The 25,087-nt window shown below is 48.9% G+C and overlaps 1 protein-coding gene across 1 annotated transcript; it reads right to left on the reverse strand.

Annotated features, from left to right (window-relative positions):
• Positions 1 to 5,141: 5,141 nt before the first annotated feature.
• LOC144130070 (uncharacterized) lies at positions 5,142 to 6,938 on the reverse strand. Its single transcript, XM_077664092.1, has 2 exons — positions 6,578 to 6,938; positions 5,142 to 5,719 (listed from the first exon to the last, which is right to left on the reverse strand). The coding sequence occupies exons 1-2, from the start codon at positions 6,858 to 6,860 to the stop codon at positions 5,142 to 5,144; spliced, it is 861 nt and encodes a 286-aa protein (XP_077520218.1). The 5' UTR covers positions 6,861 to 6,938.
• Between the last annotated feature and the right edge of the window lie 18,149 nt (positions 6,939 to 25,087).

The following is a 25,087-nucleotide window of genomic DNA, read 5'->3' on the forward strand; positions in this document are numbered from 1 at the left end:
AGTTTGGTCCCAGAAAACCTGCCCCTTTCAATAGGGGTAAAATTAACATGGCATGACTGTACATTAGATTCAGCAGATGATCATACATGGTACAAAGCTGGAAAACGACTGTACCAAATAAAGGAAGAAAAGTAGATTTCAAAACAGCATTCACTTACATATGCAGGAAACCTGGGAATTAGCAAAAAATAGCACTACGCACACTTCAAAACATCAAACAGGAAATGTAGCAGAGGCGCTTTTTAAACCAGCTTTTAGTCTACTGCCGTGGTTACGGGAAAGAAGTGGCTGGACCACAAGAATCTCTAAAAAGTGCAGTCAACCAACCCCGTAGAAAGTGCCAAGTCGGCCTCAAAGTGGCAGTTACGTCCTCATGAAATAACTCACGGCAGGAGTGCCGTGCTCTTTTCCTCTACTGATTAATAAGAACGACAAAACATTTGGTTCAAACAGAACACATTACTAAAACCATACTGCACAACCATGTGTCAATGCGTCAACGACCGTATGAGGCAGCACCGCACTTCGCTGCAGCCAGGCAACACAGCAAATCTTCCAAGACATTGCAACCACTGCAAAGACTGCACCCCTCTGTTCCATAATGTCAACATCATCGGCCGCGGCAAAACACAGATAGAACGAGAAATCTTAGAAGCTTTTAAAATCAAGCAGTTAGGAACTGAATGCGTCAGCGACAGCTCTGTCAGGTTCACGGCAAAAGAATACACTTTCATGAATGGGACATAGGTTGCCACATGTTTCTTCGCTCGCTTAATCAGTTTGTGTTTGCTGTTTTGATAGTGTTTGTGGTGCTCACGTGCATGTGCGCCCTGTTCTGATGTTGGCGAAGTAAAGAATTTTCAGTTGTGTTTCCAGCGTTGTCCTGTGTACTTCTCCTCCTTGTGGTTGCGTCCTTTTCGCTGGTTTTCCTCATACCATGCACCAACTGGCCCAACAAGCTACGCTTCTTCAACGCCCGACAAGGGTGTTCGCCGGTTAAATTTCGCGGTTTTTCTCACCACGAATCGTGCGCATTTTTGTGTACATAATGCATTATCTCTTGAGGGTGAAGTAAGCTTTGTTTCTTGAAGATTACTTTTTTTTGCATTAGGGCGCAGCACAATGTTCTCAATACTAGAGCCGCCAGAGCGTTCTCACTTGAGCACGGAACGCACGTTGGCGCGGTTCGTTGACAAGCATGGCAACGTTTTCACCGCGTGCGTTTTTCGGTGGTGCATTTAGCGAAAGCGAAGACGACTTCAGTGAGGAAGAGAATTACGTGCCTCCATCAGACAGTGATGACAGTTCTTCCACTGAAGCGAGTGACGATGACGACGGCGGCGGTGGAGACAGCACCTCTGTTGACACACAAAACAGTGCGCGACCACGTGCTGCGGACTGGAAGGTGTACGCGGATAATATGCCCGATTTCACACAATTTCCCTTCACTGTCACGAACCCAGGATCACAAGTAAGCACTTGTAATCTCAACTCTGAGCTGGAATATTTTCAGCTGTTTTTTACAGACGACCTGATGGACAATATTGTGCGCGAAACAAACCGCTATGCGCGTGAAAAGATTTCGAGTGCCGGTGAGCTTCCAAAGGACTCAATTTGGAAGGACTGGGAAGACGTGACCTTGACAGAATTCAAGGCTTTTCTTGGTGTAATCATAGACATGGCCTTGAATCCAAAACCAGAACTGAAGGAGTATTTTAGCCAAGATATTGTCAACAAGATGCCTTTCTTCCCGCACGTTTTCTGCCGGAAAAGATTTCTGCAAATGTTTTGGATGTTGCACGTTGCCCCGTGCCATGATGCCTCTTCAGGTCGGCCGGCAACACGTGGAAGCAAGATCAGGGACGTCGTGCATTACATCGACGCGAAATGCAGAGAGCATTTCAGAGCCGGCCCCAAAATTTGCATCGATGAGAGCACTGTTGGCTTCAAGGGCCGTGTCTCGTTCAAATGCTACAATCCACAGAAGCCAACCAAATGGGGCATGCGTGTTTACGCACTTGCTGACTGCCAAACGGGGTACATTTCGGCAATCGAGCCCTACTACGGCAGCACAACTGACAGTCTCGGCCGTCCCGAGCTGCCCTTCACCTGCAGGATTGTTCTTCACTTGCTCCAGAAAGTGCAGCAAGCTACGCCGGGGAGTGGCTACCACCTCTACACAGACAGATTTTACACTTCTCCAATGCTTGCCGAGGAGTTACTTCTACAGAGAGTACAATTGACTGGTACCGTGATGCCAAATCGCAAGCAAATGCCACAGCAGGTCAAGAAAAAACTGAAAAAGGGCGAAGTGGCAGCTTTCAGAAAAGGACGCTCCTACATGGTGCTTTAGTGGCGAGACAAGCGTCAAGTGACGATGCTCAGTTCTGCCCACAATGTATCTCTCAAAGAAATGACGAGGACACAAGCAGGTGGAAAGAAAGTGACGTTGAAGAAACCAGTGGTCATATGTGACTACACAGAACACATGGGTGCAGTTGACCGTGCGGACCATTACTGCGCCAGCTATGCATTTTGTCGAAAGACAATGAAATGGTGGCGAAAGCTTTTTTTTTGGCTTTTGGAAGTTTCCACCGTAAATAGCTTTATTTTGAGGCGCACACAGCTGCAGAATCGTGGTGAGAAAGAACAGCGACACCTGCAGTACCGCCGCAACCTCATCCAACAGCTGGTGGGTGACGTGAGGGCTAGAGCCAAAAAGCGCGGCCCGTCTGCGCGGGAGTGCGAGGAAAGGCTAGATGGGACGAGCCATTTCATATACAAGCTGCCAGGCCGAAGCAGCAGGGCCTGTGCAGTTTGTAGCGATAGAAAAACAAGCGGAGGCCGGAGGGAAACTGTGTTTTTCTGTAAAACCTGCAGTAACAACCCTGGCCTGCACCCAGGAGAATGTTTCGAGCGCTATCACACGCTTCCGAAATATCGGTAGAGAAGTTGCCAGCAAAATGCAATAGAAAAAATAAATATCCTTTGAGTTTTTCTTCCACAGTTTGTGTTTTTCTTCGCGGCGCCACAAACTGGCAAAATAGTTTCGGACCAGGACAGCCGGAAAGTGGGTAAAAGATTCGGAAAGTGGGTAAAAGTTTCGGAGTGAGTTGGCCGTAATAATGAATTGTGAAGAAAAAGAAGCAAATATTCTTTAAATAAAGCTTTATGGCTGCAGCCTGCTATAGTGGCACGTGGAAATGGGGAAACACGGGAGCGTTATTGTAATCGCGAGGAGCTTTAAAACAATAAATATCAATATACAAGGGGTACAACATCTGGTAGAGGCACTTGGGATTTGGTTGTCATCGCTGTCCATAATAACAAGACAAAAATACATATGTCCCAATAGGCTATATGCATTTTCACCCTGCCCATTGTCTCGACATAGACATTGGATTTGAATGAGGCATAAATACAATCCAAAAGTTTGGTCCCAGAAAAACTGCCCCTTTCAATAGGGGTAAAATTAACATGGCATGACTGTACATTAGATTCAACAGATGATCATACATGGTACAAAGCTGTTAAGAAACCTATGCGCTATGCAAAAGAAATAATGAGAAAAAAAACATTGCTGGAAAACGACTGTACCAAACAAAGGAAGAAAAGTAGATTTCAAAACAGCATTCACTTACATATGCAGGAAACCTGGGAATTAGCAAAAAATAGCACTACGTACACTTCAAAACATCAAACAGGAAATGTAGCAGAGGCGCTTTTTAAACCAGCTTTTAGTCTACTGCCGTGGTTCCGGGAAAGAAGTGGCTGGACCACAAGAATGTCTAAAAAGTGCAGTCAACCAACCCCGTAGAAAGTGCCAAGTCGGCCTCAAAGTGGCAGTTACGTCCTCATGAAATAACTCATGGCAGGAGGTCCGCGCTCTTTTTCTCTACTGATTAATAAGAACGACAAAACATTTGGTTCAAACAGAACACATTACTAAAACCATACTGCACAACCATGTGGCAGCTAAAAACAGAATCTGCATGCTTTTACCCTGCATAAAACCATACTACAAACTGGATATAGCAACTGGCTATCTTTAAGGGGGTTTAATGTCCCAAACTGAGTCGGGTTACGAGGAACGCAGTAGTGAATGGCTCCGTAAATATAAACTCCTTGGGGTTCGTTAACGTGCACTGACATCACACGGTACACAAACCTCTAGAATTTCGCCTCCACCAAAATTCAACCGCAGCAGCTGGGATCGACCCTACGGCTTTTGCGTCAGCAGCCGAGCGCCATAACCACTGAGGCAATGCGGCAGCTTGACTATCCTAAACACTACAGACATTCTGTAGTAAAAAGCAAGTAAGAGAAGCTGGATGAGGTTGAAATTCAAGCAAGACTTAAATGCGCTGTGAAACACCTTCCGAGGAGAGCACATCAACTCTCTCAATCACTGCATTTGCTTGTCATGAACATCCGAGCCAAATAATACACCTCTACACCTGCAGAGAACCCACAATCACGCGCCAAAGTTGGCCAGCACTTCCCGGAGACTTACATGCTCGCGCCCTTCTCCATCGCTCACAAATGCGTATATAAGTTGAGAGATGGCTACTGGTTGCATTCTTTCAGACGTCGGGCAGCTACTATGGCCACGGCCAGTAAGCCGCGTAGCTCTGGTGGGTCAGGAAGCTTTGCACCCCGGAGGTGGGGCCGGCAGAGGAGCGCCGACCTTCCAGCGTGCAAAGTGTGATGAGAGGAGAGAATTCAAATTTTGACTGCAGAGAGCTCAGCCGCTACAAAGCACGTTAAAAAAATTCTTGCTACACAATATTCGTGAACTGGCATGCTTTAACGTCCCAGGCATATTGTAACTTTACTAGAGCCCCTTTCAGAGCTCATATAAGAGGTTACAAATTTTTCACCTGCTGCGATGGCTCAGGGGCTATGGTACTAGCCTCTTGGCTGTGGCAGCTGCATTCGTTAGGGGGCAAATTGCAGACTCCTGTGTTCTATGCGATGTCAGTGCACATTAAAGAACACCGTCTGGCATTATATCGACTTCCTCTGGCTCCTTATTTGTATACCCCCCCACTTCATCCCTTCTCTCAGGCGACTTGGCCATAGTTGCAGTGCTTTCATTTTTCAGATTATGTCCCCCTGCCCCAACTCCAACATCACCCTCCTCACAGTTCCCCCTTTACTGCTTTTATCTGCAGCTCCAAAAGGATCTTTTTCGACCGTTTCAAGTCATTCTTAAGCTTAAGATTTTCCATCTCGAGCTGATGGACTGCCGCTCGCTTTGCGAGCTTGTCGCGGTGGTCTGCTCGTAAGAGTCTCATCCGCAGCCGGTGCTCTTTACACTTTTGTGCCCTCTCGGCAGAAATATCGTTAAGGCGAGCTGCTAGCTCTTGCTCGACCAGCGACTGCCTATGCATGCCCGCAGTGCGGCTGGTACCTGCTGCGCTTTCTGCAGAGGCAGCAGGAAGCACTGAGGGTGAGGGTGCTGCGGCTGCCGGTGTTGCCGGAACAAAAAAACCGCTTGGCGCAGAGGGCACAGCAGGCGACTGCCTCTGTGAGCTCATGCGGCTGGTACCTGCTGCCCTTGCTGTAGAGGCAGCAGGAAGCACCGAGGGTGCTGCGGTTGCCGTTGTGGCTGATGTTAAGGAGGCTGCCATGGCCACTGGCTCCTCTTCCATTTGCTCATCTTGCTGCGGGCTACCCTCTTCATAGTGCCAGGACCACAGCGGGTCCTCTGCATCACCTAATGCGGAGGAAGTGCTTGCTATTAGACCTTGAAATGAGGGCAAATCCAATGCAATGTCGCTTTAGATCAAGAAACACTTCAATATTTGCTAGTACTGTAGGCTACCTTAGCCTTTGAATGGTTTACAATGAAGTGGGTACTTTAAACGCATTCTGCGCTATTTTGTACGCTTGTATTCGTTGCTTTCAATGTCCTTCAGGTGACATTTTACCATTTTTGGTCGTGCAGTAACTCAATCAATGCTTCCGTTAGAGTTCGTTTATGTAACGAAACAGGAGGCATAAAACATGCACTTAGCCTGCTTCGAAGGGAAACATTTCCGGAATACATTCGTCACATACACTGCCAATCATGCTCCTTGGATGACCACCTTAGAAAATATGTTCGGCCAGTGCATTCGCACCTCTTAGCTGTAGCTTTGATAACACTGGTCACACAGGCCAATATTTTTATGACAGGTCAAGACAACACAGATGGCACAGAAAATTGGACATGGCTACAGCTGTTATGCACACTTTTAATGACAGAAGAGCTCATATGCTCAGAAAAAAAAACAAAATAATAAGCACAGAAGCAGCCTACAACAGCAAAAATGGTCAGACACAAGCGCCAGGCAGGGATGCTGCAATTCATTTTGCTGGAGTGTTTCATCTAATCCTCTAGGCATAAAAACAGAAAAGCAGTACATACACAGAATATGTATTCCAAGAAAAATAATCTCATATATATTTTTTGGAGCTTGCAGTACAATATATATATATATATATATATATATATATATATATATATATATATATATATATATATATATATATATATATATATATATATATATATATATAAAATAAGTCATACCACTGGCTCCTGGAATAGAACCATCTTGAGTGCGCGAAAGCAGGGCGGCCACCGATGGTGTGGGTTGGGACTCGCCGCCTGGGTCTGCTTGGTGGCGATCACTGTCGAAGGGGTTCGCCAAGCGAACCCCCATGTGGGATGCGACACTGCCAACTCTTTGCAGGTCTTCAGTGAGCTGGCTGGGGGCCGCTGAGCCGCCGCCTAGGTATTCACAGAAAGCGCTGTTACAACCACTGGAAAAATCCCTCGATGAATATTCACAAACACTAAGCACATTCGACATGAACGCCAAAGTATCTTTCAGAATTTAAGCGCTACGAAGCAACGAAAACATGCATGTTTATCCGCGCAAGCTGGAGCCTTTTTCTCTGACAGAAGCACGATATTTGCATTTATTTAGTAATACTCTCCGGGTGAAACAACCTTAAACATGCTGACTCCAAACTGCGGGTGCGTGAAAGCTAGATACTAACTGTGGCGGTGAAAACGCACAGCAAGAAAATTGGCAGCACAAGTTCCAGCACCTCACAGTTCACAATTGGTAGCGAGGTGCTGGAAGTGGCAGAGGAACAGGTCACTTAGGGCAACTAGTGACAGCTGATCCGAATCATCAACGGAAATAATAGAAGGATAAGAATGGAATGGAGTGCATATGGCAGGTTTTCTTAGATCATGAATGTCAGTGTACCACTGTTCCTCAAGAGAAAAGTGGAGGCTAACGAAAAGGGTTCAGCTTAAGTTAAGGACAACACAGCGAGCGACGGAAAGCAAAATGGTAGGTGTAACGTCAAAAGACCAGAAGCAGGCAGAGTGGGCAACTTCTTTTCAATTTTAGGGCGTTATTAATGTAGAGCACAGTGGAGCTGGGCTCACTGGCTTCATAGACAGTCTTTAAAATGCTAATTTAAGTAACCAAAATCCATCATGTCCCAACAGAAACTGTTAACTGAGCTTTGTTCATGACCATGATTACTAGCATTGAAATAGTATGGATAAACTTTTTTTAAATGCAGTCGATCACTCCTTATGTGCTGAGGTATATATATAGCTGAGGTCAAATTATGAAAAAGGAAATTCGATCAATACCAACGAACGGGAATCGAACCCGCGGCTGCGCGAACAGATCTTTAACGGCTGTTGGGCGAGACCACTACGCTACCGTCGGAGCGAACACACCTCTTGTTAAACTGCTCCACATTCTCGCGCCGTGAATTAGCGTCGTCTTCGACTTTTATTTGCTCCGTCCCGCGGCACTGCCTGCTCACCGTCGTCTTCTACGTAGCACAAATTCATGCTTTCGCTCAGATTCGAATGTCGTAAACATTCTCTGTATTTTTTTTTTTTTTGAGGGGCGGAGGGGGAATCTAGTCATAAAATGCAGGCAGCAAGCAATCGGAACAGTTCTGTAATCTGGGAGAGAACCTCTGAATTCGTCAGCAAAAAAGAATCAAAGATGAAAGAAAACAGGACTTACCGGTCTTAAATATCTCCCGGTTATCGTCCGCTTTCGCCTTTCGCCACTTATTTTTCCAGTTCTCCCAGCATTTCTTCAGCTGGAGCCATGCATGTCCGTGGGCTCACGTTGTGACTGGAGTTGAACTGGGTTTCTATAAGCTCCCACTCTTTCCTTTTCCGTGCAACTGACACTGCATCAGTTCTCTTGTTCTCTAGTACGGCCTTGTGCTTGTCGACGAGGTCGAGGAGAAGATCTCGCTCTACTCTGGAGAAGTTAATTTTGCCCTTCTCCGTTTTCTCCATCACGCGCGCGTCGCAACACAGCACCAAAGAATAACGCAGTACAGAAAACAAAACACACTACAAATGACTACACACTATCAATAAATATAAGACCAAAATATATACGATACAAGCAGTGAATTTACAATTAAAATGCGCGATAACAATATAAAGCAGAGACAAAGAGCTGGCGATGCTGGCGATGATGCAACCGATGGACGCGCGCGAGCGGAAAGACTACGACGTCGACAGGAGCAGTACTACGCGCGCTACTATAGTGACGTCTTTGTTTGTGGCCAGTCAAGTAATATTAGCTCTCCAAAGCTAGGCGAAAAAAACTTTTTGTTGTTGTTAAAACGTTAGTTGAGACTTGTACTATGTATTAGCAGCGCTGTTTTGGCGCTTCTGTTCTTTATTTGTTCATGAATTTATTAGATATACAGAAATGTTTGCTTAGCCTCGTTCCCATGGCGCCTACTTACATCTAAAAGCGCTACTTTCATAAGTGCTGCTTAAGTGCCGTTTTTGAAACTTCCTTCGCCACTCATACTTTACTCAGAACTTAAGTCACGAACTTAAGTCACACCTTAAGTGTCGTTCTTGAATACGGCGGTTGGAGTGGACAAGCTCGAATTCCGGCGCGTGCGCTGCGATGAAAACTGAAAGCCACGACGACACACCCGCGGATGTCAGAACACTGTCTCCGAAGTGCTACAAATTGACAAGCAATCAGACTGGAAGGTGCTTGTAAAGGGATCGTACGACTCACGGTGTCATTAGAACCGGTCGCCCGCTCGTCGTTTCCCTGAGGCGGCCTCCTCTTTGAAACTCTCCCCCTCCCCTTCGGTGGCGGGCGGCGGCGGGGCGCCGTACTGAAAAGGAGCGCCCTTGGGGTCAAGAGCCGCTGACAGCGACGGTCAAGCGCTTTGACCCTCGCATTGTTCGGTCCCCTCGTGAGAACGGCGCCAAACGCGATGCGACCTTGCGACAAGCATCTCGAGAAAAGGGGTAAGCTCGTCAAGGAGGGTCGTAAATAAAAACGAGCAGATGGGCTGCACCGCGTAAGCGCCCCGCTGTAGTCCGATGACAGAGCTAATTGCGGAACAGCTTCAGTCAAGGGAAACCGAGAGTCAAAGGGAACCGCTTGCACGTGCGGGTGCCATGCGTGGTTGCTTGTGCTTTTTTTTTTCTTCTGAAGGAGAGAGTTCGAATCATACAGTGGAAGTATGGGGCGTGGCACGTAAGCCTGGTGGGCCACTGGTTTCGAGGGTCCATTCCCGAAATCTATTTTCTTATAGCGATTTTGATGCTCTTTTCCTGCTGTGTATTTTAGGGAGAGGGTTTTGAACCTTGCCGAAACTGGAAGGCGTGCCATGCAGTTAGTAAACCAATCATGAGTTAGTTTGTTGTGATTGGGTGATGCAAGGGATGGGCTGGGCCTTTAGGTCTTTAAAACCAGGGCCCGGAGCCCTGGAAAATGTTCTGGGCGAAGGTCAGATGTAATGCATCTTCGGCTATGCCGAGTAGGGGCCTCCCCTAGTGTTAGCCAGTTCAACCTTTTTGTTCTTTAACCTTTTTACCGTTTTCAATTTGTCTCAGGTATATCAAAGTGCTTGCAATGTAAACATTTCTTATAATACAGTCAATTCATACTCCCCTTAACGCCTGCATTCTGAGTCGTCGCGATACCGTCTACGACGGAGCACCCCTGGGGCGAAAAAGAAGTCTGCGGTCATCCAACAAAGCAACCGTCTCGGGCGGTGGGCACCTCTGGTGCGGAGAAGCAACTCAAAGAACCTAGTAAGGTCTGCAGCAAAGGAAGAGACCTTACGACGAAGAACGTTTAGTGTGCTGTAAATATTTATGGTTTGAAAACTTCGCATGGCTGTCGTACGTCTCATGTAATGTGTGCCCCATAGCCTTAGGAAAGAGGAAGAAACGTTGCAGGAGTGGAACCGTCTTTCGTTCACCATGGATTAAATAACTGGAAAATACTATTGAAAAATTCCAGTGCTACGAGAAGAGCCAATTTCACTGCGTCTCCGCAAGTCGCCAACCGTCGAGAAAAAAGGAATGCGCGTAATTCAGGTATTGTCGCAACATAGTAGCAGGCAGCAGCAGGAAGTTAGGCAGGCGCAGGGCGCCACAGCAAGGTCGGTCCGCTACCTATGCCGCACAGGCCAAAATTCCAAGGGCAAATGAAGAAAGACGGAAACCTGTTGTCTACTAGATGAACAAGGATGATCGCAAGGATCATGCATAGAGGAACATGATAGATGGCTGAGCAGCGACATTCAGAACGACCTCACAGAGAGTATGGCTCAGAGCATTTAGCGGGCCATCATCAAAAATGTCAAAGGCATGCCATTCTATAGAATATTCGAAGATGGCACTACTAAAGTTACTGTAAATGAAAAATTCACATTTTGTGTGCGTTGGATAGACACGATTACAATGGAAGTTTTTTGGCACGTACAGAGCAGGCTTACGTATCTTTTCTGCTCCACGTGCACAAAAGAGAGCTGCTGACCTGCAGTCAGACGCAATTATGAAAGAGTTCGCGTCCAGAACAGCAGAACGGAGAGCAACTTGCGGCCTCCTTTAGTCTCTCCTGCTCGACGCCCCCTTGTCATACCAGCCACGAAGGTCATGAACCTGTGAAACTATTTTTGTATTTAGTGCCTGCTTTGTTTTCTACTTGTACGAATGTAGCAGTTTACATTTACTTAACTGCGGGAGCAAATACAAAACGAAGTAATGATTTTTCTAAACATTTGAATGCTTCTTGTCATTTGCGTGGTCTGCTCATGCTTCCAGAATTCAAGCAACCGTTTTTGATTTGTATAACAGCGCGGAATAAGCGAGAATGCAAACGTATAAAATTTTCTGATTAATGATTTAAAATAATATATAAACTGCTAAAATAATGTAGAATTCTAAAATTTGTACAAAAAAAATGTTTGGTTTGGTTTATGCGGGTTTAACGTCCCAAAGCGACTCATGCTATGAGAGACGCCGTAGCGAAGGGCTCCGGAAATTTCGTCCACCTGGGGTTCTTTAACGTGCACTGACATCACACAGTACACGGGGCTCTATAATTTCGCCTCCATCGAAATTCGACCGCCGCAACCGGTATGGAACACGCGTCTTATAAACAAAAAGAATATAATAATACAGTTATAAAATATTGAATTAAAATGTTAAAATCAGAATCAAAACACGATATACAAACAGGATAAAACTTGCCCCCCCCCCCCCCCCTCCACAAAAAGTTACGGGTTCCCTGGGTGAAAGCGGGAGCAAGCACCAACTCGTTCGTTCCACGAAACCGACCGCGAAAACAGCGCAAACGCGTCTGCGATTGTAGCTGCAGGGGCGATGATACCGCGACCTTGGGCTAAACACAGCGCACGCGTTAAGTGTTCCGTCGACCCCGTTGGGCAAGGAGACAGAGATAGGCTTGCCAGGCTTTTTTAGGACACGGATAAAGGCTGGTTCACATGCAAGCGACTGAGCGATTGAGCGGCGCGTCGCAGCGAAAATTTCCAACTTGTTGCAACCTCGCCGCTCATCGCCGCGACGACTCAAAACAGGTTTTTCCGCCGCGGAGGCAGGATTCGCTAGCATTTTCGCTTGCATGTGAAACAGGCAGTAAATTCAAAGACGGTTCTTTGCCGTTTCTTCGGAGGGGCACAAGACCTCTCCAAACGTGAATTCGGCGGTGTTGAAGGAGCAGACGATGATTGATGTCAGATGATGGAGACAAAGAGAAAGTATATTTACAGGACGTACATTGGCAAACTGCGTTACAAGTTGAGTCACACAGACAGTCAAACTGTAGCTTAAAACAAAATATCTCACACAGAGAAACTCGACAAGACCTTACTCATCGACCCGAGGTTAGAGTCTAGGTCTGTACAATTACGTGCCACTGCACGGAGCCTCTAGCTCAACTAGACAAGACTGACCTCCAATGATTTTACATGCAGTTTTAAAGCTTTTGTAAACAAAGAAATTAGGGCGATCATATATCGAGGCCCGCCCTAAGCTTCGATAACGAATGGAGGTAGCCATAGCCCCTGAAGGTTGGACCCAACTTCGAGCCCGGGGCTTGGCTATAAACAAAAAGAAACGCATACAAAAAACATTCTGAAAACCCTCTCCCGGGGGGTGGGGGGGTGGAGCTCTCGTCCTTATTGCTTGATGCTTTCCCCTTCCCTGCCGCACCCGCATGTCGCCTCTCGAAGGATGAAAAATTGTTTTTCAGCTAATTGGCGGGACCACTGATCCACTGGCTCGCCGCAGGAATGTCAGACTGCGGAGAACCGCGACGCTTCGGTGCCATCGAGAATGCCAAAAAAAAAAACGAAAAAAGGGGCCCATCGCGGAATGCGAGGTGGTCCGCATTCTGCCGCAGTGGGAATGCTGCCTAAGACCATGCGGCGCCACGTGCTCGTTGTGTGCGCCTCGCATGCTTTCTTGGCGCGCTTAACAAAGCCAGGTGTCTTCGGCCGTCACAGTGGTCAATCAGCCAGTTCCTCCTGCGCCTTTGCCACTGCTTGCGGGGGTAGGTGGGGGGGGGGGGGGGAGCGTAGACCGGAGGCCCGCAGTGACCGCAAGCTAAGGGAATAAAAAAATATGCGCGTTGATGAAGCGCGGCCTTACACAGGCATAAGACTTGGAGCCCCGCATATTCTCCTCACGCAGCAATACCCGATGTATAGCGCCAGTGCCCAATTGCAGCAAGAAGTTTTTGCAATACAGGGCGATGGAACCAAGTGCAGCGCTGATAAAATACCGCATTGCTGTGACAAGGGAAGCGCACGCGTGTGCGCCAAGTGCCTGATGTCAGCGTTGTGGCTGATTTTTGCCTCATGGATAGGCAGGGCCGGTGTGGTGAATGGGTATTATACAGCCGAGAAGACGAATGAATGAATGAATTGGCTAGAATTGGTTTGAATTGGTAGTATTTGGTTCGCTAGAATTGGCCCGCACTGCGGACAGTGAATTATTTTGAAGAGCCAGCCATGTGGCCTGAAGCTCGCTCATTTTAAGGAATGTGTGTCAATTTCAGCCGCAGGGTAAAGTAACCGTGCCTTTGAACAGACGGTGCACCCCTGTGCACAGTCTCAAGTTCAGGCTACGATGATCAATCTCTTTCCACAAACGAGCGCCGCATTTTGGTGAACTGCTTTCGAAGCATGTGTCTGTGTCCGGCTACTCTGGGACCATACGGTACCGCTTCCAACTTCTCATCTTCATCATCGCGAGCGGCGCAGGCCGACTGCCGACCATTGGGCGTTTAATGGCTCCTGGTCCGCAGCCGACTAGATCGCCAAAACAAGATCGGCAACTGACCGGACCGTGAGTACAAGCCAGGCTGCTTGGCTCAAGGCTGGCGTCAAAGGTCGGGCCAGCCTTTAGCCCTGACGTAAAGCCAGCCGTCGCTCAAAAAGCGAAGCAGAAGAAGGCGCAACGTAAAACGGACAAGGTGGACAGGACGACGCGCTGCGCTTACATCGGGCGGCAGATGACCCGATGTGGAGCCTACATGCACCGCCGGGCTACATTAACTACGGCACTGTGCTTTGGTTTATGGATGACGGCTGGCTATGCTTGGAGTTCATTTAGGGGTTTAATATCGGAGTTTGATAAAACAACAGTCTTTTAGTGCGAAAACACTGCTTAACGCGGCCCCCAGTTAGCAATCTTCTGTGAAGCCTTGAAGTAACTCTGGTGAGCTCGGCTAAGTTCGGAGGAGCGCCGCGCCAGCTGTAGCCAATGGGAGGGTGACCTTGAGGGTTACCCTGGCCAAACCTAGCATAGCATAAGTCCATGCAATAAATTAAATATTGCCGCGACACGTTTTCGAACTCAAGGCGGCGTGAACACGTCAGCTTCACTGGCCACTGCACGAGACCACTATGCTATCGCCGCAGCAGATCACGCCTCGTGTTAAACTGCAACAGACTTGATGTTGATGATGATGTCCTCAGGCTTAATGGCACATATTGACACGTGTACTTATCTTTATCGGGCGACCACGTTTCGCCGCCTAACAAGTGTTATCGCACAGCGCGGGACGCGCCTGCTTCTATCCGAAGTTTCTGGCAAGTCATTCGCTGTCTGTTGTAGCCGAACCTTATGTTATCTGATTTCATCGGCTAACGCGAATGGTGTAGAACTTTGTGGAAGGCACGCGGGTCCCAACGATTAGTCTGGAACATTCGACGACTGCTATATAACAGCCGACGCGCTTGACCCACGGATCAGATTTTCGACGATCGCCGACCGTGTGCGCCGCTACCGTTGTGCTGTAAGTGTAGCCTCTTTTTGTGGGCACAGGTTTGCCCAATAAAAGTTAGTTTTGTCTTTCACAGTATTGCTACTGTGTTCGTTAACGTCATCACCACGTTACAATATCCACGGCGGGAAATTGGCCAGGGTGTATACACACTTTCGCGCTGTGCATTGCACATCATCGTCGTATTCAAATTCCATCTGCGCCAAAGCAAAACAATGAGCCAACAATGCTAAACACATGCTTCCGCACGTCCACTTGGTTGAACTACCACTTTTTTATCGGCATTATTGTCAAGTTTTATTGCCTTGAAGAAACAATGGCAGACGTTTGCCGTTTATGGCTGTCACAAGGGACGGAATCTTTTAATTCACTAATTCTTATATAAAACTGACCTGTCAGCGTTTCTTTAAACAGAGTATGTCAATGTAGCCCTATGTGTCAATGGAAGAGCACGAATACGTGCACGCTGTTTCAGTTGTAGTTTCTTCCGGTGGTGCAACCCCCTTGCACTGGACATGCGGGGGTGTTACGTCCTGTTTGTTCTCTCTATCTCTTATTTTTTCCCTGTTCAAAGATCACCGCTACTACTGCGAAAGTCTTGAGCTGCTTTCTTGTATTCGTAAAGCCTTTTCCTACTTCAAGATGGCGGCCCTACAGTGTCAAAGTGGGTGCCTACGTGACTTCCTTTATGTGTGTGTACGTGGTGCGTTTTTGGTGTAACCCGCTGCGGTGGCTCAGTGGTTATGGCCGCATACTGGAACCCGCCAGTTGCCTTGGAAGGAACGTCGCCTTTGGGGGCCGCCCAGCCTGCGTCTTTGTGGATGGACTGCCGCCGCGCTCCCCGGTTCCCTCCTGAACTTTCTTTTCAACTGTCGCTAATGGCACTCGCTCCTTCGTCGTAATCTCAGTAGACAATCTAGTATTGAAATGTATAACTAAATTCATTGTATTTAATGCGGTGTGTGTTTTTCCGCAGTCCGTGGTAATTGTTTTGTAAAATTTCCATTCCTCTCCTGCAAAAGCTGTCGTATTCCTCGTATCGAATCCATAAACGTTGTTTTGTTGTTGCTACCTCTTAACACGCCTCTGTCTCATTCACTGCGTTTGCTTACCGGCTACGCCGAGCATCGAACGGCCACCCCCTTATTGTCATGACTCGGTGATGACCTCGCGTGATCACCGAACTCGTGACAATGGGGGCAAGTTCGGATGCACGAAGGCAACCATGTGCCCTCCCGCCTGCAAAGTGTGCATGCTTCAACAAGTCCTGCTTTCTTTTGGGCGTCTGAGCGGTAAATGAGCTTGCGGAACACATTAGGAATGCTTATTTTGTACATAACGGCTTTAGCCTCGCTTTGGTATCATGCAACATTGGACGATCGCTCGTGGGCTCCTGAGCACCTCTTGCTGGATAAAGACGCGCTACCAGATATCTTTTCGAACGGGAGCAGCGGTGACATGTTATATGCATGTCGCCGCTTCAAGACTGTTTTTTACTCATATTTAGCAGCCACGCCTGCATGGCAGTATCAGGTGATACCGGTTTGGGCGCAGAGTTGATGATTCCGCATGACAGCGCCGGCTGCTCCTGTGGCATTACACGATACAGGATTGCGAAAAAAATCATGGATTTACTACTCAGTGCGCATGGTGCATTGGACAGGCCGGCGCCGTTGAGCATTTTGTGCTATCGTTCTGCAGTTGTGCGGCAGCGTGTCCACGCAGTTTTGGGGCCGAGCTTTGGAGATTCGTGTGCCGTGCACATGGCATCACATGGCACACGAGAATTTTTCCAGTGATTCCGCCTCTACCGGGGTTCAGTCCCGCTACTCTGGGCTCATCACAACCGAGTGCGAATAGCCCTTTGTGCGCAACTTCCACTGCGCCTTGATTTAAAACATGGACGGCACTTCATTAGTTTCCAAATTAGCGAGTATGAAGAAAACGTTTTTGCGAGGCGGTCGCACAGAACCGGTTAAAACATTCAGGTTTCTATCGCTTTCTATGTGCCGTTCAACCTGATTCGCTCTCTGGGTGCCAAATCTAGCTGACCGAAGGCACTGCATTAAAATATACGTATTCTGCATGAAGGCAAAATTCTCAGAAAATGTTTCGCTCGCTTGTTTTATAAAAAGCTCATTTGATAACACTTTCTCTAGTGCGTTTCACGGCAACCGTGCAGTATTAAGAAAGGTTAAACCGGCATGAGTTGGAAGCTCGCTATTTACAGCAGGCAATTAACGCATGAAAACCATTTGCGTCTGACTTGAGCCTTTGCTGTCATATTGTTGGCAGCAAGCTTATGGTCGCCGGCTACCTTTTTGCCACTAGGCTGCATGGACTTAAAAGAAAAAATCTCCGTACATGCTTCACACACATGCGCTTATGCTGCTCCGCTTGACCACTGGAACTTACAACGTATGTATCATAGTTTCTTTACGTAGACTACCAAGCAGATTTGTCATCAGAATAATTTATCTGCATCGTAGGTCACAAACCTGATTGCCGACATGTTGATGTGATTCTCAGCTGTGCCTTCCTCTTCCATTGTTTGCAATATGGTGCGCTAAAGACATGTGGGTGAAGGTAGTGCAATCCTTCTTCTTCAGTAAACTGAACAGACGCATATATAAAAAAACTGAAACCTATGCAAGTGCTGGCTATAAAGCCGTTTTCATTTGGTTATATAAACTGACAGTAGATAAAACAAATAATTTTTTTTGTGCGAGGCGTTTTGGTATCGTAAACAGAAAACTTCTGATTCTTTATTGCCACTGAATTTAACTAAGGGCAAAATCTAGAGCATACCGTCCAATGGTAGCGTATTCAGCAAGTGTTACCAGACAGTGCACGAAGCACACCTACCAGCAACATGCGATGCTTCCAAAAAGCAGTATGAGTCACTTTCTAAGACCAGGTTGGAGCGGCGTAGCCATCTTCTGTCACGCCGCCTGTGAGTAAAATAAAAAATATATATATACGGAGCTTTCTATTAAATTTAAGAGGGCCTATTTATTTGCCCTGCACTTGCAGTTCACGTTGTTTATGAGTCACCCATCGGTACGGAGTCTGGCCTGGTGGTAATGTTCAAGTTAGGTGAGCTTATATTTCCAGCTATTCCTGATGCTTACAATGCGACCAGCATTATTGTGACCCAGCATGCCACTTATACATGATCACTGTCATCCAAAGGCAGCGGCATTATTCTGTCTCACGCAAGTATATTGCATTACTTTAATGAGCATCTGTGGCCGCAACAAAGTGTTCGTCTCCTCGTCCTCTTAAGCAAAAAACTTATTTAACCGTGAGGCGACCCACATAGTGGCTGTTGATGACAGACGGGCCGCGGGCCTGTCTTACTTCTGGCGACCTTTCTTCCTCGTTCGGCCTCAGCCTTCAAGCCCCCGTACAACGTCCGAGTTGAACGGCCCGCGGATCACATGGTTCGTTGTGACCTAGGCCACCATAAGTTTCCAAGGGCACGTGTCGTCCACAGGCGGTCACGCGGGCGCCACACTCTCCGCGCCCGCGAAGAGCCTTCGGTCTCTGGCAAAAGGAAGCGACATCCCGAGTGGGGGCCACTTCCGAGGAAACAAGCAGCAGGAACACCCTTGATGAACCAGCCATTTCAAGAGCACGGGAATGCGATGCCCCAGGTGTGCGACCACCTCCGCAGCGAAAGGACTGGAGTTTTGGAGGACGTTGTAAGGGCCTGAGAGAAGAGGCTGGCGAGAGACGAGAGAGAATAAATATTTAATTGTAAAAAGAAGACCGGAGTAGATTGTGAGTAGGGTCCTCAGTGCAAGACTCCACTCCCGGGCTTCTGCCGACGCTTTGGCGATGGCTACTAGCGCCTCGTGGTCTTCCACGGTGCCGCTGGCCACCGTCACCTCCCACTGCTCTAGCGCCGTGTTGTGCGGCTTTAGGTGGCTCGGTTTATCTGAGCATGTTCATGTAATGTGCGTGAATGTCGGTATTTCGCCCCACCAAGGACATGTATCTGCGTATAATGTTGGTTGAATGCAGTGTAGGTGGTGAAGATTGGGGAAAGTGTTTGGATGCGTCTTAGGTGGTAGGAGTCCTTCGGGGAAAGTTTCTTATGTGATGGGGGTAGGGATGCCTATTTAAAGTGGAGGGCCTCTAGGCGGGTTGAAAAATCGGTTGAGAGGGCGTAGAGGGTAGAGTCAGTGTGCCTCTATAGGTTGGGGTAATCTCAAGCTAGGGCATCTGCCCTAATATTGCCATCGAGACCTGCATGTCCTGAACCCAGGTGATGACGTGATCCTACTGTAGATTGCCGCTGTTGTGCTCGCGCTTCCTTCCTGCTGTTGAGTTCGGCGAATTTGGACATGGGGGGGGATTCCCTAATGACCACCGCGAGTGTGGGTGAGTCCTGTGTGGGAGACGTGCCTGCAGGAATGCCATTAGCAGCGACGACCATAGCGTCCCCACGCATTCGTTCCGGTCCTCAGACGATGATGTACAAGATCAGTGTTGCCCTCTTCAGTCACGCTGGGTTTGAACAATTGCCCGAGTGCCGCACCTTCGACACACGTTCCGCGTTCCGGTCATCAGTACAAGATCTTTCAACCCCTGCTGGGAGACAGCCTGCATTCCTGTGTCACGCAGGCGCCTTCCGGGTCCACATGGGCGCTGTCCGGACACACGTGCAAACCCACCTGGAGGCCGCGTGAACGACAACGTCACCGGGTCCTGTTCCTTTTCCCTCGACCGAGCTGCGAGAGAACATCAGGACCGCCCTGCAGTGGGTGGTACCATCAGTGTCATCGTGTGATTGGACATCATTCTTCGAACTGTATTCCCCAGCTAGGGATCTGGGGAATACGAAGAGTATTTAACGAGCTGCTGGTTTGGTACCAAAAGAGAGAGCCCCCCTGTTGAGAGATACCCTTTGCTGGGAGAGACTCCCGACTGCTAAGAAGCTCTCTTTACTGAGAAGCACTCTCAGTTGCCCTTACTTGTACATTATGTAAATAGTCTTTGTATAAAGTTTTCCAAGTTTTCTTCCTTCAATCGTCCTCGTCTCTTCTCCGGCCCAGCCACGCTAGCTGAATCCCAACAACTCGTGGCAGCGGTGGGATGCTGCTACCTGAATTTCAACAACTGAATGGCAGCTGTGGGACGTCCACGTGAAGTTACCGGCTCCAACGGACCTCGGCAGCTACGTGACTGACGGGCGTCAGCTATACCTTGGCAGGGTGAGTGCCGAATGTTTTCAGTTCATTTCGCCAGACCGTACTAGCACAGGCAGATGCTAGGTGCGGGTTCCTTTTGTCTGGGAAATTGATTTAGGGAAACTGTTTTGTCGACTTCAAGCTAGGGCTTTTGTTTTAGTGGGCTTGCTAACGCATGGTGGAACTCACGATGGAGAAGTTAAAAGTGCAGGAGCTGCTCGAAATTTGCCAGGAGCTGGGGATTTCGCTACGTTCTGCAAAAAGAAAAAAAGAAATTCTCGAGGTTATGCGGCAGGAGGAGGTGACTACTGAGGAGGTCGACGAGGCTTGGGAAACGATTTTTGGATGCAAAGAAGATCAGAAAAGACGGGAGTTGTGTGAGCAGAAAGAAAAAGAAGAGCTTCGGTTGGCTCAAGAAAGACGGGTTTCGTTTGAGCAGAAGGAAAAAGAAGAGCTTCGGTTGGCTCATGAAAGACGAGAGTTGCGCCAGGAGAAAGAAAAAGAAGAGCTTCGGTTGGCTCAAGAGAGACGGGAGGTCCGTGAGGCAGAGGAAAAAGCGAGAGAACATGCTCGAAAAATGAAGGAGCTCGAAATCGCGTCGAGCGTAGGGAATATGGCGTGTCTTAGCCCTGTAGCTTAGGTAGAGGAGCAAGGGAGGCAGAGATTGCAGGATCTCGTCTCACCATACCGCGTGGGAGGCGATATTGCACTCTTTTTGCTAAATTTTGAACGTGCATGCGGGAAGGTGCCCATCGACAAGAGCGCTTTGTCGGAGAAGTTACTTCCTCTCCTTCCGTGCGAGGCGGCCGAAGTGGTGGCTCGCCTCTCACGGGAAGAGTGTGATGACTACGAGAAGGCAAAAAGCGCACTGCTTAGATTGTACCGGCTTTCTGCTGAAGCCTTTAGACAGCGATTCAGGCAGGCAAACAAAGGCGGAGAGTCGCATATTGACTTCGCGTACCGGCTTAAAGTCAACTTAAACGAGTGGCTTAAGACCACTGAGGTGCACGGAAGTCATGACAAGGTACTGGAGTGCATCGCACTAGAGCAGTACTATAGCGCGATTCCAGAAGATCTGAGGATATGGCTGTAAGATAGGCTAACAGATATAGACCTAGACAAATCGGCACAGCTCGCAGACGAGTATTACGTTCGCCGAAACCTCCAAAGCAAGGCAGGGTACGATAACAGGTTAGGAAAGGGAGAATCCTATTTAAAGAGAATCCCCGACCGAAGGGTGCTACCAGCACGCCGGGATCATCGAGCAGAGGATGCGGGATCAAAAGGAGGAGGTAGCAAAAAAAAGATTGAGTCACCCAAATCTGCCGATTCGCCGAAACAACAGGCACCTGGAGCTCGCGCGTTTGAAGCGCGAAAGCCCATTGTCTGCTATAATTGCAACAAGGAGCGCCACATCTCATTGAACTGCAAACAGCAAAAGATGGCGTTCGCGTGCATGCGAGAGTCGGAGGAAAATCTTCAATTGCTGGAGCCATACATGCGGCATGCATGTGGTGATAAATGGCAAGAAATTCAGAGCACTACGTAATTCAGCGGCTACCATGGATGTTGCTCACCCGTACTGTGTTTCCTCCACGGACTACACCGGCGAATGCGCCTGGATTAAGCAGGCCGCCGAAGAACAGAGTGCATGCTTGCCTATAGCGAAGGCGACTCTAGAGGGGACTTTTGGCAGGCTAGACACAGAAGCGGCAGTTAGCGCAAACTTGCCGACACACTTGCCCTACGTGTTTTCGAACAAATCCGAGCAGCAGCTGAAAGAGAAAGGTCTCTCTTTCACCTCGGGCTTGGCTTGCATGGCGTTAACACGTTCTCGAGCGCGAGAGCTCCCAAAGAAACTCGACTGCGCTCCAATAAATGAGCAGGCACCGAGACATACTCCCGACCAGCCGGGGAATTCTTGCAGGAAAACTGACCCGTCTAATCCGCATGAGCATGACCATGAAGGTGTTCTCGAATTTGCGGTAGCTCATGAAATCCAAGGAACTGCCGATTCTGTAGAGAATGGGGCAACAGGAACCAACGCGAAGGGTTTGACATTAACACCTGCTTCGACTTGTTGGGGGGAGTTGAATAAGGTTGATAAAAAAGCACTCATTGCAGAGCAGAAAAGCGACCCATCGTTAACAGCTCTAAGCAATAAAGTGAGAGAGGGAGTCGCCAGAAAGAACATCAGCTTTCATGAAAAATCAGGCCTCCAGTACCGGAAATACTGCGACTCAAAGGGACGCGCATATGAGCAACTCCTACCCCCGTATTCACAAACCGACCTTTACCTTCCCTTTCGAGGTCCTTACCTTTACGGCTCCTTTCCGGGTTTCAGAAACCAACCTTGCCCTTAAACCGCACCTTTAGCCGCTCTTTCGGCCTCAGAAAAGGCGCGTTCGCAAAAGTAGCCCCTGGCCTACCTTTAGCAGCACCTTTCGTCAATTCAACATGGCAACCGAGTACGATCGGCGACCGCTTTTCCGATTCATCAAGTTCACGGAGTTAGTGGAAGAAATCGATCATGTGCCCCATCGTGCGAAGCCGGCACGGCGAGTGCTGAGGGATCGCCAGTACCCGATGGAGCTGTTCGACGATGAGCTTCTCGCGAGGTGCCGCTTTTCGAAGCCTGCCGTGCTGGAACTCTTGCCTGTGCTGCCGCTGCACCGCTGGCCTAACGGACGAGGTTGCCCTGTGCCGCTGCGACTGCTCACCACCATTCGATTTTACGGTGCGGGAACTTTCCAAGTTGTTGCCGGCTACCCTGTCGATGTATCCTTACCGGTGGTATCGATTGAATCCGCCGTAATCCGGCACTGGTCGAGTTTCCCTAAACCGAATATACGCAAAAACTAAAGCACGAGAGACATGTGCGAAAACTTCGTCGGTGCGCCTCGCAGGTCGCCGCTTGCGAACTGCCGCTCCACTCCAAGCAGGGAAACACCGATCGGCAAGCATCGATGCGCAGCTCGGCTCAAGCGCCGCCCACGGCCGGTGTCATGCTTTGAAGTTTGCACCAGAAAAGGCAAAACATCTATGTTATAAGAAAGACTGCCTGCTATCGACGAGCAGCGACAAAGCATGCCTGTGCAAGTAGCGAGCTTTCGGCCACAGCACCACCCGCGGGGACGTCGCGCTACGAACTGCGCCCGGCTGCGCTGGTCGCTGCTAGGCCTATAGCCTGTTTCGCATCGATGCAGCAGCGCACAGCGCTTCAGAAGTCGCCTGCGCTGTAATAATGGCGCACTATTGATATCACTGTGCTGTCAACAGCTACATCTCGCAATAAACTGAGGATATGGTCGATTTGCAGGACGCCTTCGGCACCGGAGCTGGCGGACGCCAAGCGAGCCGGACCGCAAAGGCGGGCCAACGGAAGCTGCGAGGTGGTTCTCGCAAGAAATTTGCTCGCATCACAGTTGTCACTTTTACTAGCAACTCATTATTGGCCAGTACTCCACAAAAATGATATATTTTTCACATTTTTCTATGCCATGTTTTATTATTTACGTCAAGAACAATCTTCAGCTCATTTTTTGACGCCGGCGCACGGGATTCAGCTAGGCCGGCCGGCCAGCTAGCTTGGTGTACTTCACGTTCGCTCCAGAAAAAAACAAAACAGCCATACTGTCAGAAAGTCTGTCTGCAATATTCGAGCAATGACAGCATGCCTGCGCAAGAGACCACCTTCCGGCAGCGACACGCCTGCGGTCGCGCCGGGCGACGGACTACGCTGCTTCCCGACTGCCCTGCTCGTCGCTAAGCCTAGGTAGGTATGGTTTCTCATCGATGCCGCAGCTGAGGGCGCTCGGAACAGGCCAGCGCTATAATAAAAATACTACTGTCGTCACCCCATTCACTGTGAGCTTGTCCCATAATAAAATAAAGATATGCCCGATCTCCGCGACGCCTTCAGCAGTGGATCTTGCGAAAGCCAAGGCCGAACCGCACAAGGCAGCGGCAGCAAAGCAGCTATGGGATGAAATTTCCTTGTATCGCAGTTGTCCCTTCTACCAGCATCGCCGCATTGGTCAACAATCCTCAGAAAAGGTACACTCTTGACGTTCAGCGCAAAACAACAAACGCGCACAAGCACAACACACCACGATAGAGGCACACGACAGTAAACAAACACCGAGGTCGACTCAACATAGCTTCTTGTAGCGACGGCTGCCTATCACTATGGCTACACCAAGAGGAAAGATGCTTAAAAATATGAGCCAGGCTAGTTAATTTCGTCTACTGAATCATTATGACAGCTCCAGTATAAGTTTAACTGCTTTATATTGTCACGTGCTGCGCATGGGCTCTGAGGAATAAAGAAGACGTGCGGCGGCTGGAGGTAGAAGAGAAAGTCAAGTATCCTGCCGCCGGCGCACCAGGCTCCTCTCGACCTGCCTTGTAAATATTATTTGTAAATAGAACCTGTAACAGTGTGGTGCAGGTGCTGGGTAGATCACCACGGACCCCTCTCGCAACCGCTGCAGCCGAAGAATCGCCGGATTGCCACCGTTGCCCGTGCAAATGCCCAAGGAAGCCGATGCACGTCCGACCGGCGCCGCAACGCCCGCTTGGCAGCACTACCGTGAGCCGCGGACGTTTTCCGGGAAGGCTGGCGAAGACGTGGATGATTGGCTCACCAATTACAAGCGGGTGAGCAAATACAACGGCTGGGATGCCACTCTTCAGCTGGCCAATGTCGTCTTCTTTCTCGATGGCACCGCGCTAACTTGGTTCGAAAACCATGAGGCATCAATAACAAGTTGGGACCGTTTCATGGAAGAGCTCCGCAGCTGCTTCGGGGATACTGTTGCCAAACGAAAATGCGCTGAGCAGTCTTTGCTTCAGAGAGCGCAAGTGCCTCGAGAGACCTGCACGACTTACATAGAAGAGGTCTTGAAGCTGTGCAAAGTCGTTAATCCCAGTATGTCCGACGAAGATCGCGTTGGTCATCTCCTCAAGGGCATCGCAGAGGACGTCTACAGCTTTCTTATTAGTAAAGAAAATTTAGACTCGCCCACGGATATCATCAAGCACTGCCGCACCTTTGAAGCTCTAAAACTGCGTCGAATTACTCCCAAGTTCGGTCGCCTGCCTAACGTCACCACCGTCGCCAGCGTGGATTTCCACGAGCCTGTGAATACGGCGACTCTCCCTGACGTCATTCGTCAAATCGTGCGTGACGAACTCTCCCGGCATCAAGATCTTGCGCGCCGCAGTGAGGTCCCGTATGGGAGCTGTTCTCTGCAGGCGGCTCCCGCCTACCGC

The sequence above is a fragment of the Amblyomma americanum genome, chromosome 4 (genome assembly GCF_052857255.1).
Source record: "Amblyomma americanum isolate KBUSLIRL-KWMA chromosome 4, ASM5285725v1, whole genome shotgun sequence".
Lineage (NCBI taxonomy): Eukaryota > Metazoa > Arthropoda > Arachnida > Ixodida > Ixodidae > Amblyomma > Amblyomma americanum.

Excerpts from the sequence above, each read along its gene's own strand:
- LOC144130070 (XM_077664092.1), bottom strand. The coding sequence starts at position 6,860 with ATGTCGAATGTGCTTAGTGTTTGTGAATATTCATCGAGGGATTTTTCC. Across the intron at positions 5,720-6,577 it reads TTCTATTCCAGGAGCCAGTG|GTGATGCAGAGGACCCGCTG; the intron begins GTATGACTTATT and ends CCTCCGCATTAG.